This window comes from Rousettus aegyptiacus, unplaced genomic scaffold, assembly GCF_014176215.1.
Source record: "Rousettus aegyptiacus isolate mRouAeg1 unplaced genomic scaffold, mRouAeg1.p scaffold_m13_p_6, whole genome shotgun sequence".
Taxonomy (NCBI): Eukaryota; Metazoa; Chordata; class Mammalia; order Chiroptera; family Pteropodidae; genus Rousettus; species Rousettus aegyptiacus.
The window spans coordinates 37,122,151-37,135,261 of record NW_023416309.1 but is presented as its reverse complement, the minus strand read 5'-3'; the positions used below and the strand labels follow the sequence as shown (position 1 = coordinate 37,135,261).

Sequence of the window (13,111 nt, the reverse complement as noted above, 5' to 3'; positions counted from 1 at the left end):
GGGCGACGACAACAACAACAACAACAACAACAACAACAACAACAATAACACTAGTAGTGAAAATGATCGCAGCAGGTGATACTGACTGAGAGTGTGCCCCTCGTGCTTAAGGAATATTAAGTCATTTAAACCTCATCACATCTCTAAGAGGCAGGTATTCTCATTATCCTCATTTTGCAAATGGGGAAACTGAGGCACAGAGAGGTTAAGCTAAGCATGCCTAAGGGTCACACAGCCAGTAATGATGGAGCAGGAATCTGAATCCTGGACAGTTTGGCTCCAAAGCTCTTAGCCACTGGGAACACACTTAGCTCAGCCGGGTGGGGAGCTCCGCTGATCCGGCGGCTGAGGCAGAGCACACGGTCTTGTTACAGGGCCCCAGTGCTTCCTAGCCAAAGCATCCGACTTGTTTCGCAGCTCATGCCCATCAACATGAGGCACCATGAGGCAGGAGAAAGAACATGGAATCGCACTGGCCTGGGTGGGGATGAGCCCGGCCCCACCATTCATTAGCTGTGTGGTGCTGGGAAAATTGCGTCACCAATCTGTGCTTTAGTTTCCTCTTTAGCAAGATGGAGAGAACATGACTCACCTCATAGGTTACGGTGAGGGCGAAATGAGATGAAGCCTGCTTGGCGTTAGGCTCAGAGGCTGCCCACAGGAGGTGCCCAGTCAGAAGAATTGGTGGATGTGGGCTCCGAAGAGCCCAGGGTAGCTCTGGATCCTGAGAAAGGAAGCCAGGAACAGCCCCAGAGGGCTCACCTCACTTGGCTGCTCTGGTTGTAAAGGTTTTAAGGTTGCAGCAGGCTTCTCACATTTTTCCCAGGTGGCTTCTTGGGGAGTGGGGTTCTCCATGGCAAAACTCAAGGACCACCTGTCGGAGGAATCAGGCGCTGGAGAAAATTGACCTCCTTGCCTCATTCCAGCAGCCTCTGTTGAGGGTTCGCTGGGAAGTGGCTGGCCCAGGTTGGAAACTTGATCCTGCAGAGGGGGAGAGGGCCAGCTACTCAGTCGAGGTCATTTTCTCAGCCTAAGTGGTGATAATACCTCCTTAAGCAGCAGCCCTCAGACCAGGGAGCAGGAAGAGAGCTGCCTTTGCCTCACAGGCTGCCTTCTGGAGCGCTCTCCCCTGAGAGCAGGCACTCAGCTCCTGGGTTAGAGAGCAAGGCTGATGGGGGGTGGCTCGGGGGGCTTGGGCCTTTGTGGACATTTTTGCTCAGAAGCCAACAGCAGGGTCTCCTGAGAGAGGCTGTATTTGCTTCACTATCTGTACATTGCCTTCTTCTGCCTGCCTCTCTCAAGTCTTGAATGGGGGTGGAGTGGGGTGTGGGAGGTGAGGAGAAGGGGTTGGAATCGACTGATGTTGGGCTAAGGAGTGTGCCCCGGAATCTGCACAGTGGGGGCTGGTGCAAAAGGGTAGAAAGGGAGGCGCGTAAGTGTGAAACATCATCGGAAGTCCCTGTGACCCCTCCACCCCGACCCCTGCCCTCCCGATGGGGATCCTGTCTTCAGGGCTTCACGAGTGCCTTGTTGGGCCCTGCTTTGTTCATAGCGTTTGTCTTTGCCTCAGTTTTGCCGTCTGTGAAGTGAATAATTATTGCAGTCAAATGCCTTACAAACCATGGTTGCCATGAAAAGGAATGAGCCAATGATTGTAAAATCCGACAGCTTTTTCATGACTTTGGACTAAGTTATTTCATTTCTAAGAATGTGTTTCTCTCAAATGCCCACCGAGCTTCATGCAGTGTTGTTTAATTGAACAACATCAAAGCAGCCCAGGCGTTCCAGTACCAGGGGACACAGGAACACCCCAGGAACTCGATCTATCTAAATGAAGGGACACGTCACAGCCAGTCGAAACCATGAGTGGGGAGCGTACAGGGTCGACACCGTAGGGGGGAATACCGCTTACACCTCACGCATCCGCATGTCTCCGAACCTTGCAGCATGCTTTGCGAATAGTACATCTTCAATAAATATTTATAGAATTATCTCGACTGTATAAAAATTGTATCCAAAGGAAACAGGCATGGGAAAGAACATCCCAGAATGTCAATGGAGGTTACTTCTGGGCGATGAGTTTATGTGTAATTTTATTTTTTTTCTTTATTCTTCAGGAAATGGAAACAATTCAGTAATGTGCACATATTGCTTATTTTTAAATGCGATAACGAATATTAATGTCGGCTTATACAAATATAGATGTCTTTCAAAAGATTGAAACAATGCAGGAAAGTATAAGAAAGAAACGGAAGTCACCTCAGGTCCCACCATGCAGCAGCTACAGGCATTAACTTGTGTGGTAAACAGCCTCCAGGGAGCTCCTTCGGCGCATATCTCTGTACTGATGTGTGCGTGAGTTTTTACTTAAGGAGTCACATCGAATACAAGTGTCTTGTGACCCTTTTCCCACATACTGCATCATGGACAGCTTTCCTTGTCAATACAAACTGATCTGCACCATTTTAAATGGCTGCATAGCATTCGGTTTCACAGATGCGCTGAACGTCAACTAAGCATCGCTCTGTCCACGTCCATCTAAGTTGAACATTCTGCTCTTAGAATCAGTGCTGACACACCTTTTTAATCAAAAAATTAAAACAACCAAAAAGTCCTTGCGGTTTTGGGTTTGAGGGTGAAAGTTTCAGTAGGACAGCTTTAGTCATGTTGTGGAAGGAGTGGATTGGGGCGCAGCACGAGCGAGGTCAAAGGTGGCTATTTCGGGTAAGAATGTTTAGTTCAATAAAAAAAAGACCTTTACTTTGAAAAGAGCCCGTCTCACAGGGAGAAGCCATCCTCTCAGCGTTTAGGACGGGAAGTGGCTCAGTCTGGAGCTCCTACCAATGGTCCCGTTACCTTAGAGAGGCCCCCAGCCCCTCCGGGAGATCCTGTTAGAAAGCATATGAAGAGCAAGGAATGAGTTTTTCCAGCTGTTCCTAAGGGTCAGGAGCCAGGCACAGGGGACGGGCAGAGAGAGTGATGAGCTGAATGAGTTATTGGCTTGTCAACTTGGAGGGGAAGGCTGGCCTGGGAGAAGCAGCCTGCGATCAGACGTCCAGATCCTTGCTCTGTCGCTTACCAGCTGGTGACCTCAGGAAGGTACCTAACTTCTTTGAGCCACCCTTCCCCCATCTGTAAGATGGGCACAATGACTGCTTTCCATCCTGGTGGGAGGATGTGTGCGAAGCCCAGTTTCTGGAGTGTATGGAAACTAATAACATGTTGTTCTTAGTGGGTGCAATTCTAGAACATCATCTAGGCCAAACACACCTCGTAAATACTTTTAGGGAAGAGAACTTGCTGTTTTTCAAAGCAGCTTGGATTTGGTAAGTGAGGAGACTGGGCTGTGCGTGAACATGGGGTGTGCGTGCGTGCGTGTGTGTGTGTGTGTGTGTGAGATGGGGGCAGTTAGGTTGTTGCCAAGCATACAGGTGACTGTGATGGTGGCAAGAAAGAGGAGGAAGCTTAGTGGCTGAGAACTTAGAGCTGCCACAGGGAGACAGGTAAGATGTGGAGGTGACAGCTGGGTTTGCAGCGAAGCCCAAGTGAGATTCTGCCGTGTGTGGCTCAGTGGAAGGACTTTCTAGGGAGTGCAGATGCCTGTAGGGGCCTGCCTTTCTGGGGCTCTGTTGGCTCCCTGTGAAGGGGGTCGCCAGCCAAAGCCAAGTGAGCTTCCTTGGGAGGCTTATGGGCAGGTGGGGCCAGGTCTGGAGGTGTCACTGGCTTCCTGTCTGTCTTTGCTTTCTCAGGCTCTCTGTGATCGGACCTACCTTCTCCCAACCCTGTTTACTCCTGGCTGCCCCCTACTCCAGCCTGTCTCCTCTCCCGTGCCCCAGATACTCAGGTGTCCTTCCCTGGAACGTCACTCAGTCCCTCTCGCTGTGCAGATCTGTCCATTAGGCCCCAGCTTGAGCCCCACTGCACAGTCCCCATAAATGGCATAGCCCGCCCTACTCTCTTCTATTCAGAATATGGACAGCTCATAGGAAGCGGCACCACCATATGATAACATTAGTGTCCCCAAAGGGGCCCTTTCCAGCCGCGGGTCATGCTCTTTACCTGTTTTTACCTCATGTGAACACAGCAATAGTCCCCACTTTGCAGATGAGGAAACTGAGGCTCCATGAAGATTCCACCAAGATAGCCTCTAATTGGCTAGTTTCCAAATTCTTTCCTGTGTGAATATCTTGTCTCTTCAACCAGATGAAACTCATCCAGGGCCAAGGCCATGAGTCGGTTCTGTGGTTCTCTCAGCAGTGAGCCATGCCCCTTGCATTCCTGCTGGTTGGACGTCTGTTGCAAAGAGGCCCCAGCTTGTTGGGCCTCCACACAAGCTTGGGGGTCCTGGAGCTTGGCTGGGAAGCACCCCGCCCATTGATCAGATGATGGGCTTGAGGCAGAGCCTGGAGCTGAGCCCCGGGCCTGGGGCCCACCCTCCCGTCTCACCAGTTCCTTTTCTCCTTTCCTCCCCCAGGGAACTCAACGGCAACAACATCACTCGCATACATAAGAACGACTTTGCGGGGCTCAAGCAGCTGCGGGTGCTGTGAGTACGGGGTGCTGTCCCCTCCCCACTCATAACCTCCCTCCCACCCCAACCTTGGCAATGGACTGTGGGTCCTGGGCAGAGCCCTGGCTATGGGTTTTAGGGTTGCAGGGTTGTAGGGTTGTAGGCCAGCTGGGTCCCTCCCTGTGGGCACCCTGAGATGGGTGAGGTAGAAGCGAGGGTGAGTCCTGACCCAGAGCAGCCACTGTCTCCCACATGGCTGAAAAATCGAGCACAGCCTAGTCACCAGTGGTTGCTGCTTGGTAGGACCTGCGCTGGGCAGATGGGGCTGTCTTGACCACTGGTTCTCTCCTGGGGTGAGGGATGACCAAATGACCATGAAGGATCTTTAAGTCTCTGTCTTAATTTGTTCAGGGTGCCATAAACCTTTGGAAAAGCTAGGGATCTTGTGGTTGATCTACTCTGGGGTCATAACTGTTCATTGCCGGGCAAGGGTCTCTGCTGCTCCAGAACTCACTGACTTTTGGCTTTTTCCCAGGCTCCAGGAATCTTTTCTGAGCCTGAGGAAGCCTCCCCCAGGCACGTCCCCCCTTCCCCACCCAGGTCTCCAGTGAGAGCTCCTCGATAATGTAGGCTTTTGGAAACAAAGTGGAGGAAAAGAAGTGTGTGGTGGCAGCTTCTGACCCCTGCCCTGTCCCAAACCTCATCTGAGGTCCATGTGGGAGCACATAAGCCACCTGCTCGAGAGCAGAGCAGGGAAAATGCAAGGAGAAAAACATGCTTGACAGTCTCAAAAAATTACCATGCAACAGGCGATCTGTTGGTGAAAACTTCTGCCTGCCAGCTGGATGCTCTAGGTTTCAGGGTGCGTTGGCGGTGAAGAGATGCAGAGTCCCATGGAGCCAGGTGGTTCGATTGGCAGCAGATGGGGCCAGGCGGAGTGGGGGTACAGGCAGAGGGGGTGTCGTCTGCCAACTGCAGAGTATGTTTGCTGCATGTGTGGGCTCTGCCCAATTGGCACAGGCTGCCCTGCCCTCCACCCCCCTGCTGCTGCTGGCCCGTCCTCCCTGCTCTGCTTCTTGGAAACACACCCTCTGGGCCAAAGAGGGCACGTGTGCCAGAAGCCCAGAGCCAGCCCCTGCTGCCTGCTGCTTGGGTCGGGGCTTCCCTAAGCATGCCTTTGGAACGGTGACCTGGTGCTCTGGTGCCCTGTGGCTTTCTGCCATGCAGGTGGCTTCAGAGGGATCGGCATGGGACTGGGGCTGGAACTGAATCTTGCTGTCATGCTGGGTGTGCAGAGGAGCCCCTGGCAGGAATTTGCAAAGTTGTGAGGAAATTTGGTTGGCTCAGGCCAGGACTTGGGTCTGCATGCGTCTTGGGCACTGCTCCGATTTCACTCCCTTGCGCCAGCTGTTTGTAGGCGTCCTTGTCCAACATCCAGTAGCGTCCTTGTCTCTTTGTTTCCCCAGGCAGCTGATGGAGAACCAGATCGGAGTGGTGGAACGGGGGGCTTTCGATGACATGAAGGAGCTGGAGCGGCTGTAAGTATCACTGGGGGCAGTTTAGGAAGGCCGTGGGGGCTGGCTCTGAGCGGACACAAGCAGATTGAGCCCGGCGGCAAGGAGAGGGTGCTCAGGGACATGAATGCATGCCCAGCCTGCCTCCTGCCTGCTGAGGGGAGCCAGGGGCTGCTGCAGCCATGGGAGTGGTCACAGCATCATCACGAGATCATGGCGTAGAGGAAACTGGAGAGTGTCCTCACCCCACATTCTAAACATGGCTATCTTTGTTGTTTTTCTCTGGAAATACATTATGGCGAAAAATCCACACAGTACAGAGGAAGTGAGATTCCTTCCTACAAACTCATAGCCCAGGCATAGCCACCATTCACTGAGTTGTGTGACCTTAAGGAAGCGATAAGTGCTGAGGGGACTGTCAGGAGAGGCCCGAGGGCCACCGAAGGAGCCATGTTTTGGGTGCTCAGGGCCACAGCATAGAATCTGGAAGGTGGAGATGTTTCTAATTTGCATGGTAAGTTCTTTATAGGGCTTTTAAGTTTGGAATGGGTCTTGATCAATTTTTTGCATTTCAGGTTGGCAATAATGGAAAAAAAGGCATGTGGTATTGGGGGGGTGGTGGACACGCACATTCAAGGTCTCACTTTTCTACAAAGTGATTTGGCTGTAGGTGTCAAGAACTCTTCAAGTTCATGCCCTTTGAAACAGAAATAATCAGAGACGTGGCTAAAATTTATGTCAGGATATTCACTGCACATTATTTAAATATAATAAAAAACTGGGAACAGCCTTTCTGGTGGAGACATAAGATATAAAATCACACTTTGAAAGAACAATTAAGGCCATCAGAATGAACTCACAGTATAATGTTAAGTGGAAAAGGCAGGAAGTGATGTTTGTGTCAATAAAATCATCTCATATGTACAGAATAGAGGAGGAAGAAAATAATTGAGAATATTAACTCTCATCGCATTAAGTGGTGGGATAACAGGTACTTTAATTTTGTTCTTTACACTTTTATTTTTTTAATGGATTTTCTTACAATGAGTTTATAATTATAATTATAGCTATTATTGATTGTTTTACTCTGTGCCAGGCACCAAGACAAGCCCTTTATCCCATCCCTTCGATATCTCATTTAATCCTTAAAACAACTCTGGGTCAGTGGTATCGTATAGATGAGAAACAGAGATGTGCAGAAGTTAAGGCACTTGTCTTATTAAGTGATTATTAAGTGATTACATGCAGGAGAGAAGATTAGAACTAGACCATTTTGCCTCCAAAGTCTGAGCTCTTAATGACTATACCCCAATACTTCACTTTTCTCTTTTATATCAAAGAAAATAAGGAATTAAATAAAAGGGAAAGGTTGTGACAGTCTCATTGCCTTGTCCCAGCCTGGAGGAAAATCAAGGTGATCTTTCTTTGGCTCTCCTCATCCAGGCCTAACACAGAACGATAAGAAGCCTGGAGCGAAACAGATGTTTAGTCCTGTGTCTGGTTTCTTTAAAAGGCTCAGAACAAAATACGTACTCATGACCTGGCTTTGAGGGGCTGATTTGGACCTAACCCATTCCGGCTTCAGCTCTGCTGCTGCCACGCCCTGGAAGAGGAGGAAAGGTGGGCAGGTGACCCAGATAGTACCCGGTGGCCCACGTCGAACCTGCTGCTGCTGCCCAGAGCTAGGCAGGGCCCTCCTTTCTGAGTCGCCGTAGACTTTGTCCCTTCCTTCTATCCTCTTCCAGTTCCTGTCTTTGCGATTGCTCTGTCCCTGGGGGCATCCAGTGCACTGACACCCCCTCCTCTGACCCGTCAGGATGGGCGGTGGATCAGTTAATGATAAAAGTTGGGCCGAGTGGGGAGTCACGAATATCATACATACTCTAAACATTTCATTGTAAATTAAAACATATAAATGTGCGTTTATTGACCCTCTCCCTCCTTCACCACTTTTTTTTTTTTTTGCTAAGGCCTTTCTTTTTATTATGAGATGCTAATTGGAGTTCTGTATTGTTTTTCTTGCCTAAACCACACACTTATACTTTGCTTATGATTTCTGGTTTCGGTTTCTTTAAGGTGGGGTGAGATTTTTAAAAGGCCCTTGGAAGCAATCTGGGTGGAGAATTCTGAGTTTCTTTTATGACCCTCTTGCCCCCCGTCTTTATGTAATCCAACAGCCCTTTGAGTAGCAGCTTTTTCTTTTATTGACTCTTTCTAAAGCATTCAGCTTAGTTTTCATAGAAATGACTCTTTTTACAGTGGTATTTTTTTCATTTATGTAACAGTTAATTAAATTATATAATTATAAGTACCTCTGGCTAAACAGGTTTGGGAACAGACATAACTGGTTCTTGTAAGCAGTTAATGACTCGAGTGCAGAAGCAGGAGTGTGTGGTCTGCCCGGCCGTTAGGATTGGTGTGCCACGGGCGTCAGTCAGTCTGCCCTTGGTGGGGGGCAGTGCTCAGTCACCCTCGGCTGGCTGAGTCGGGGTCGGTGTGTAATGTGGAGGCAGCCAGGATGGGGAGCTGGGGAAAGGCAGGCTTCAGAACCCCACTTCTACCACTTGGAGGTGACTTCGGTGAATCAGTCACCTCTGGACATCCTAGTTCCCCCAGGTATCAAAGAGACAATGCAACGGAGTCGAGCAACATGTCCTGAGCACCCATTAAGAGCCAAGCCAAGTGGTGAACTGGCGGTGGTGAAACCTTCCCCGAGGGGTTGTTGTAAGAGGGGCTGGGAGGATATGTACATGAATGTAAGGTCTTGTTATACTCAAACCCACCTTTTTATTCTGCTTTCCCTGGGATGGTGAGGCAATGCCTTTGAAACATTTGTCTTGATGCCTGGCACATAGTGAGGGCTGCTAAGGACTGCTGGCCACGATTGCTCTTATCATTCTTAGCTACCCTACAAGCCCCTCACCATGCGAGTCCCTCCTTTGGCGCCCTTTGATTTTCCACTTTAAACTAGCTATCGAATCTCTTTATTTCTTAAGTGTTTTTCAGAAATTGAAGCCGGAAAAATGAGAGAGTCTTGGGAGAAACAAAACAAAACAAAAACCAATGATTACCAGGCAGTGTACAAACAGGATTAATTTATTGGACAAGGTTAAGGAACGTGGAGCGACCTGATGTCTACTCCTGTTGCTTTAAGGATTCTGTTGGTGGTCCTTTTTTTTTTTTTTTCCCCAAGGCAGTGATGTGTTTCCCTAGGAGCTGGCCCTTTAGCTGGTCTAAAGTTACAGCTCTAATTGTACGTCGCTGGAAAATGGTACCTTTCTCATGTAGTAGATAAAGGGTGACCTCCTAGGAGGTAACCACAGACAGTTACTGCTGGTCACATAGAACTGTGTTCCTTCCTGCCTCTCAGCAAAAGAAAGCTTTTGCGTAGTTGGTTGTCATTGTTTAGAACAGTTAAAGGAGATGGTTGTGTGAAACTCGAAATGTGCTGTAGACTAGAGGGCAAGGGCTGCATTTTACACCAGTACTTCTGTAACCTTGATAAACACATGGATCACTTGGGTATCTTGTTGAAATGCAGATTATGATCGAACAAGTCTGGGGTAGAGCCTGGAATATTGCAGCTCTTACTAATTCCCAGGTGATGGCCCTGCCAAGTGGCCTCGTGGACCACAGCGTGCATGCCAAGATTCCATAGTTTATAGGTATCGCACTCCCCAATGGGCTGGAGTCTTACACTCCTGTGTCGGAAAAATTGTTGCCTAATAGTCACAGGGATGTAAAGTACAACACAGGGAATATAGTCCATAATAGATGGTAACTATCTATGGTGTTGGGTGGCTACTAAACATCACTTTTAAGTTAAATAAATGTCTAGCACTATACTGTATATCTGAAACTAATATAATACTGAATGTCGAATATACTTGAAAAAGAAAAAAAAGAATTCATTCCCTAAGGTGGCAAGATGAATCTGGTTAAACTTCACTGCCTTCTTAGGTCAAGTCCAGGTTCTTTCTGCATTATGTCTTCTCATCAGGCCACATTCCAGAACCAGAGTTCCTACTCCTGCCTATGTTTACAATACTGAAAAGTCGTCAGTTCGCCAACAGAGAAATTAAAAATGATGAACATACTATTCAGTCACTGACAATAAATGGGTTGTTCTCTATTATTTGAGAAGGAAAGACATCCACAAAATGTTGAGTCAGAAAAATGCAGGTAGCCAAATACTTTTTCTTCTATTATTTAAGGCTTTTTAAAAAAGCATGCATTTTATAAATAATAAAAAAAATCAATAAAGCTATTTTCATTTTGAAAAAAGACCTAAAGCAGACAATAAAAGATGAATCACCACTGAGCCAAATGTGGGTGAAAGCAATAAAGAATCAGAACCACATGGCCAGTCCTATCCCATTAGGATAGATCTCACATTTCAAGTGTAGTCAGATATTCAACTCACAAACTGAGGTAATATTTGAATCAGTGCCTTGTAAATAACAAAGCGTCTTGCAAATGCAAAACGATGAGGAATATGGGAGGAAATAATGGGAGGAAAGATGCTCTATTTATTACCTGCCCACTCTATATCAGGTCTCTGGTGAGAGTCTTTCACAGATATTCTGCTCTTATTCTCCCCAGGTGTTAGATGGCAGAATTCCCACTTTATAGACGGAGAATCTGAGGCCCAGAGGAGGCGATTTTTCTCGGGTTACACAGTGACCCTGTTAGAATTTGAACGCTGGGCCTTCTAAGTCTGAATCCAGTGCTTTCTGAAAAGTCCTTTGGATTTTCTGGACAGCTAGGCAATTTCTAACTCTTCCTCTCTTCTCTTTTGTAGACGACTGAACCGGAACCAGCTGCACATGTTACCAGAACTGCTGTTCCAGAATAACCAGGCTCTGTCGAGGCTGTGAGTGACACTCTGTATCCAGAAAGCTCTCTCTGTGCTCTTATCACTTACTCTGTGGGTCAGTGGGGTCTGGATGACCTGTAACCATGACTCTATGCTCCTCACTTGGCAGGAATTGCTCAGGGTATCAAAGGCCAGGCCCTTTCTGTGGGAAGATGCTGTGTGTGGCATTTTTCCATGGCAAGAGCTTGACAGTATCCACAGTTCATCCATTCCGTGTGCTGTCTCTGACAGTGCCGGTGCAAGGATGCTTTGCAAGTGGGCATGCTTGTCAACCGTGAGGCCTAATGTTAGAGGGAGAACCAGTCATTTGCATCTCCCACTGCCTTTGGTAACCTGCCTCGGGTCGAATTTTTACTCATTCAACAAAGGTTGAATAGGTTCAATAGGTCCTTCTTGGACCTATTTCTTTTTTCAGCTCGAGTAATGAGGACTATAAGCTTATTAACCGCAGTGTAATGTCATATTTTTATTTGTTGTAAATGTACTTCTTTCAGATTTTAAGGGTAGTGGCTAATTTTGCTGCTCCATGATTTGCCAAATGTGTCTGTAATTGTTCTACCATATATCTCATTCTGTGGGATCTTGGGTTGGACAGGACCTTAGAGATTAAGAAATCTCTTCTGCAGCTCCTTAGCAAATGGTCCTTCAGTCTTTGATTGGCTACCTCCAGTGATGAGGAGTTTCCTACCTCCCTGGCAATCGATTCCATTAGTGAAGAGATCTGAATGTTAGAAGCATTTTCTTAATTTCAAGCCCTAAATCTACTTCCTAATATTTATGTTTTTCCCAGCTTTGATTTCTGTATGTACCTAAGATGATCGTATATTCTTGTTAGAGTTTTGAAGGGTCACCAGGTTTTTGAATTTTGAGTTGGGAGGATTTTCTGGCCGCTTGGCAGTTGTTATTAACAACCTGAAAAGCCACCGCGTGCCCAGCAAAGCACTATGTGAGATGCTGCGGCTGCCGCTTCTTTCCTGAAGAAGCTTGTGGGATAGTACCTAGGTGGAGGAAGAAACAGTAAGTGATGCCGGTAAGACTGAGGGGTAGGAGGTGGGCAGGAGATGGTACCCTGTGGCTACCTGAGGGCTGAGGGGCCAGTTCTTTCCACCTCTGTTGTGATTTCAGACCTCTTGATAAGCCCAGTGGTCTCCTGGCAGCTACAGAATTTGTCACTGATCTAGCCTTCAAGTTTCTGTCTTTAAGATGGAACTCTAATTTTTAGTGTGTTCGAATGGTCTCTCCAGTCGCTGCCTGTGTCTTCATCCTCCTGGCCCGGAGGCCTCTCCACAGGGACCCTCAGCGATGATCCTTTCTGCTGGTCTTTGCCACCCTCGGGCTGGAGCTGGGCCTTCTCCTTCAGTCTGTCTGTAACCCGGTGCCAGGTGCACACAGTGAGTGCTTTTCTTTACTTGACTGCTGAAGGCGCAAGACCCTTTCCAGTAGGTGCATCCACCTTGGTATCTCTTTAAACCGTGGTCCGTGTGCTGGCCCACGGCGTCCATGCTGTGACTGGTCACATGCAGGCAGCCAGCCTTGCCCTGACTTGGCCCCAGGAGCTCCTGTGTTCTCCCCTATCCTTTCTCACGGCTGGTTCCTACAGGGGTTATCACAGCTCTGTCTCTTCAAAAAATCATCCTGAAAGCCTCTTCCCTTGGTCTCCTTCTGTCCTTTTCTTTTCCTTTCTTCCAACCCTTCTTAGCCTTTTAAGCTGTTGTCCTCACTTTCCTGGCATTGTTTGTCTGTGTGGGTTCCCTTTCCCTCAGCCATACTGATCCACTGCCTTGTATCATCCAGGGTTCAGAGCATGTGAATGGGTGCCTGCTTTGACCTTCCTCATTTATTTTATTTTGTTTAAAACTTATTTATTTAAAATTTTAACTCTATTAAGGTATAATTGACAAAGAAAATTGTAAGCTATTTAAAGTGTACTTTGTGGTGATTTGATACATGTATACATTGTGAAATCTAGTTAATTAACACATTCATTCTTTACCTCACATGTTTATCTTTTTTTTTTTTTTTTTTTGGTGAGAACATTTAAGTTTTACTCTCTTAGCAAACTTCAATTATATAAATACAGTGTTATCAACCATAGTTACCGTGTTATAGATCCTTAGACTTTATTCATCTTATAGCTGAAAGTTTGTACCCTTTTACCAACCTTTCCCTGTTTCCCTTAGCCTCTACTTCTCTTATGATTTCACATATAAG

General features: G+C 47.5%; 1 protein-coding gene across 1 annotated transcript in view; it reads left to right on the top strand.

Moving 5' to 3' along the window:
• The window catches only part of SLIT1 (slit guidance ligand 1), a 150,893-nt gene that overhangs the window by 14,677 nt on the left and 123,105 nt on the right, over nt 1-13,111 (top strand). Inside the window, exons 2-4 of the mRNA XM_016164202.2 lie at nt 4,475-4,546; nt 5,977-6,048; nt 10,826-10,897. Coding sequence (XP_016019688.2) covers nt 4,475-4,546; nt 5,977-6,048; nt 10,826-10,897 — 216 coding nt within the window. The remainder of the gene's footprint in view (nt 1-4,474; nt 4,547-5,976; nt 6,049-10,825; nt 10,898-13,111) is intronic.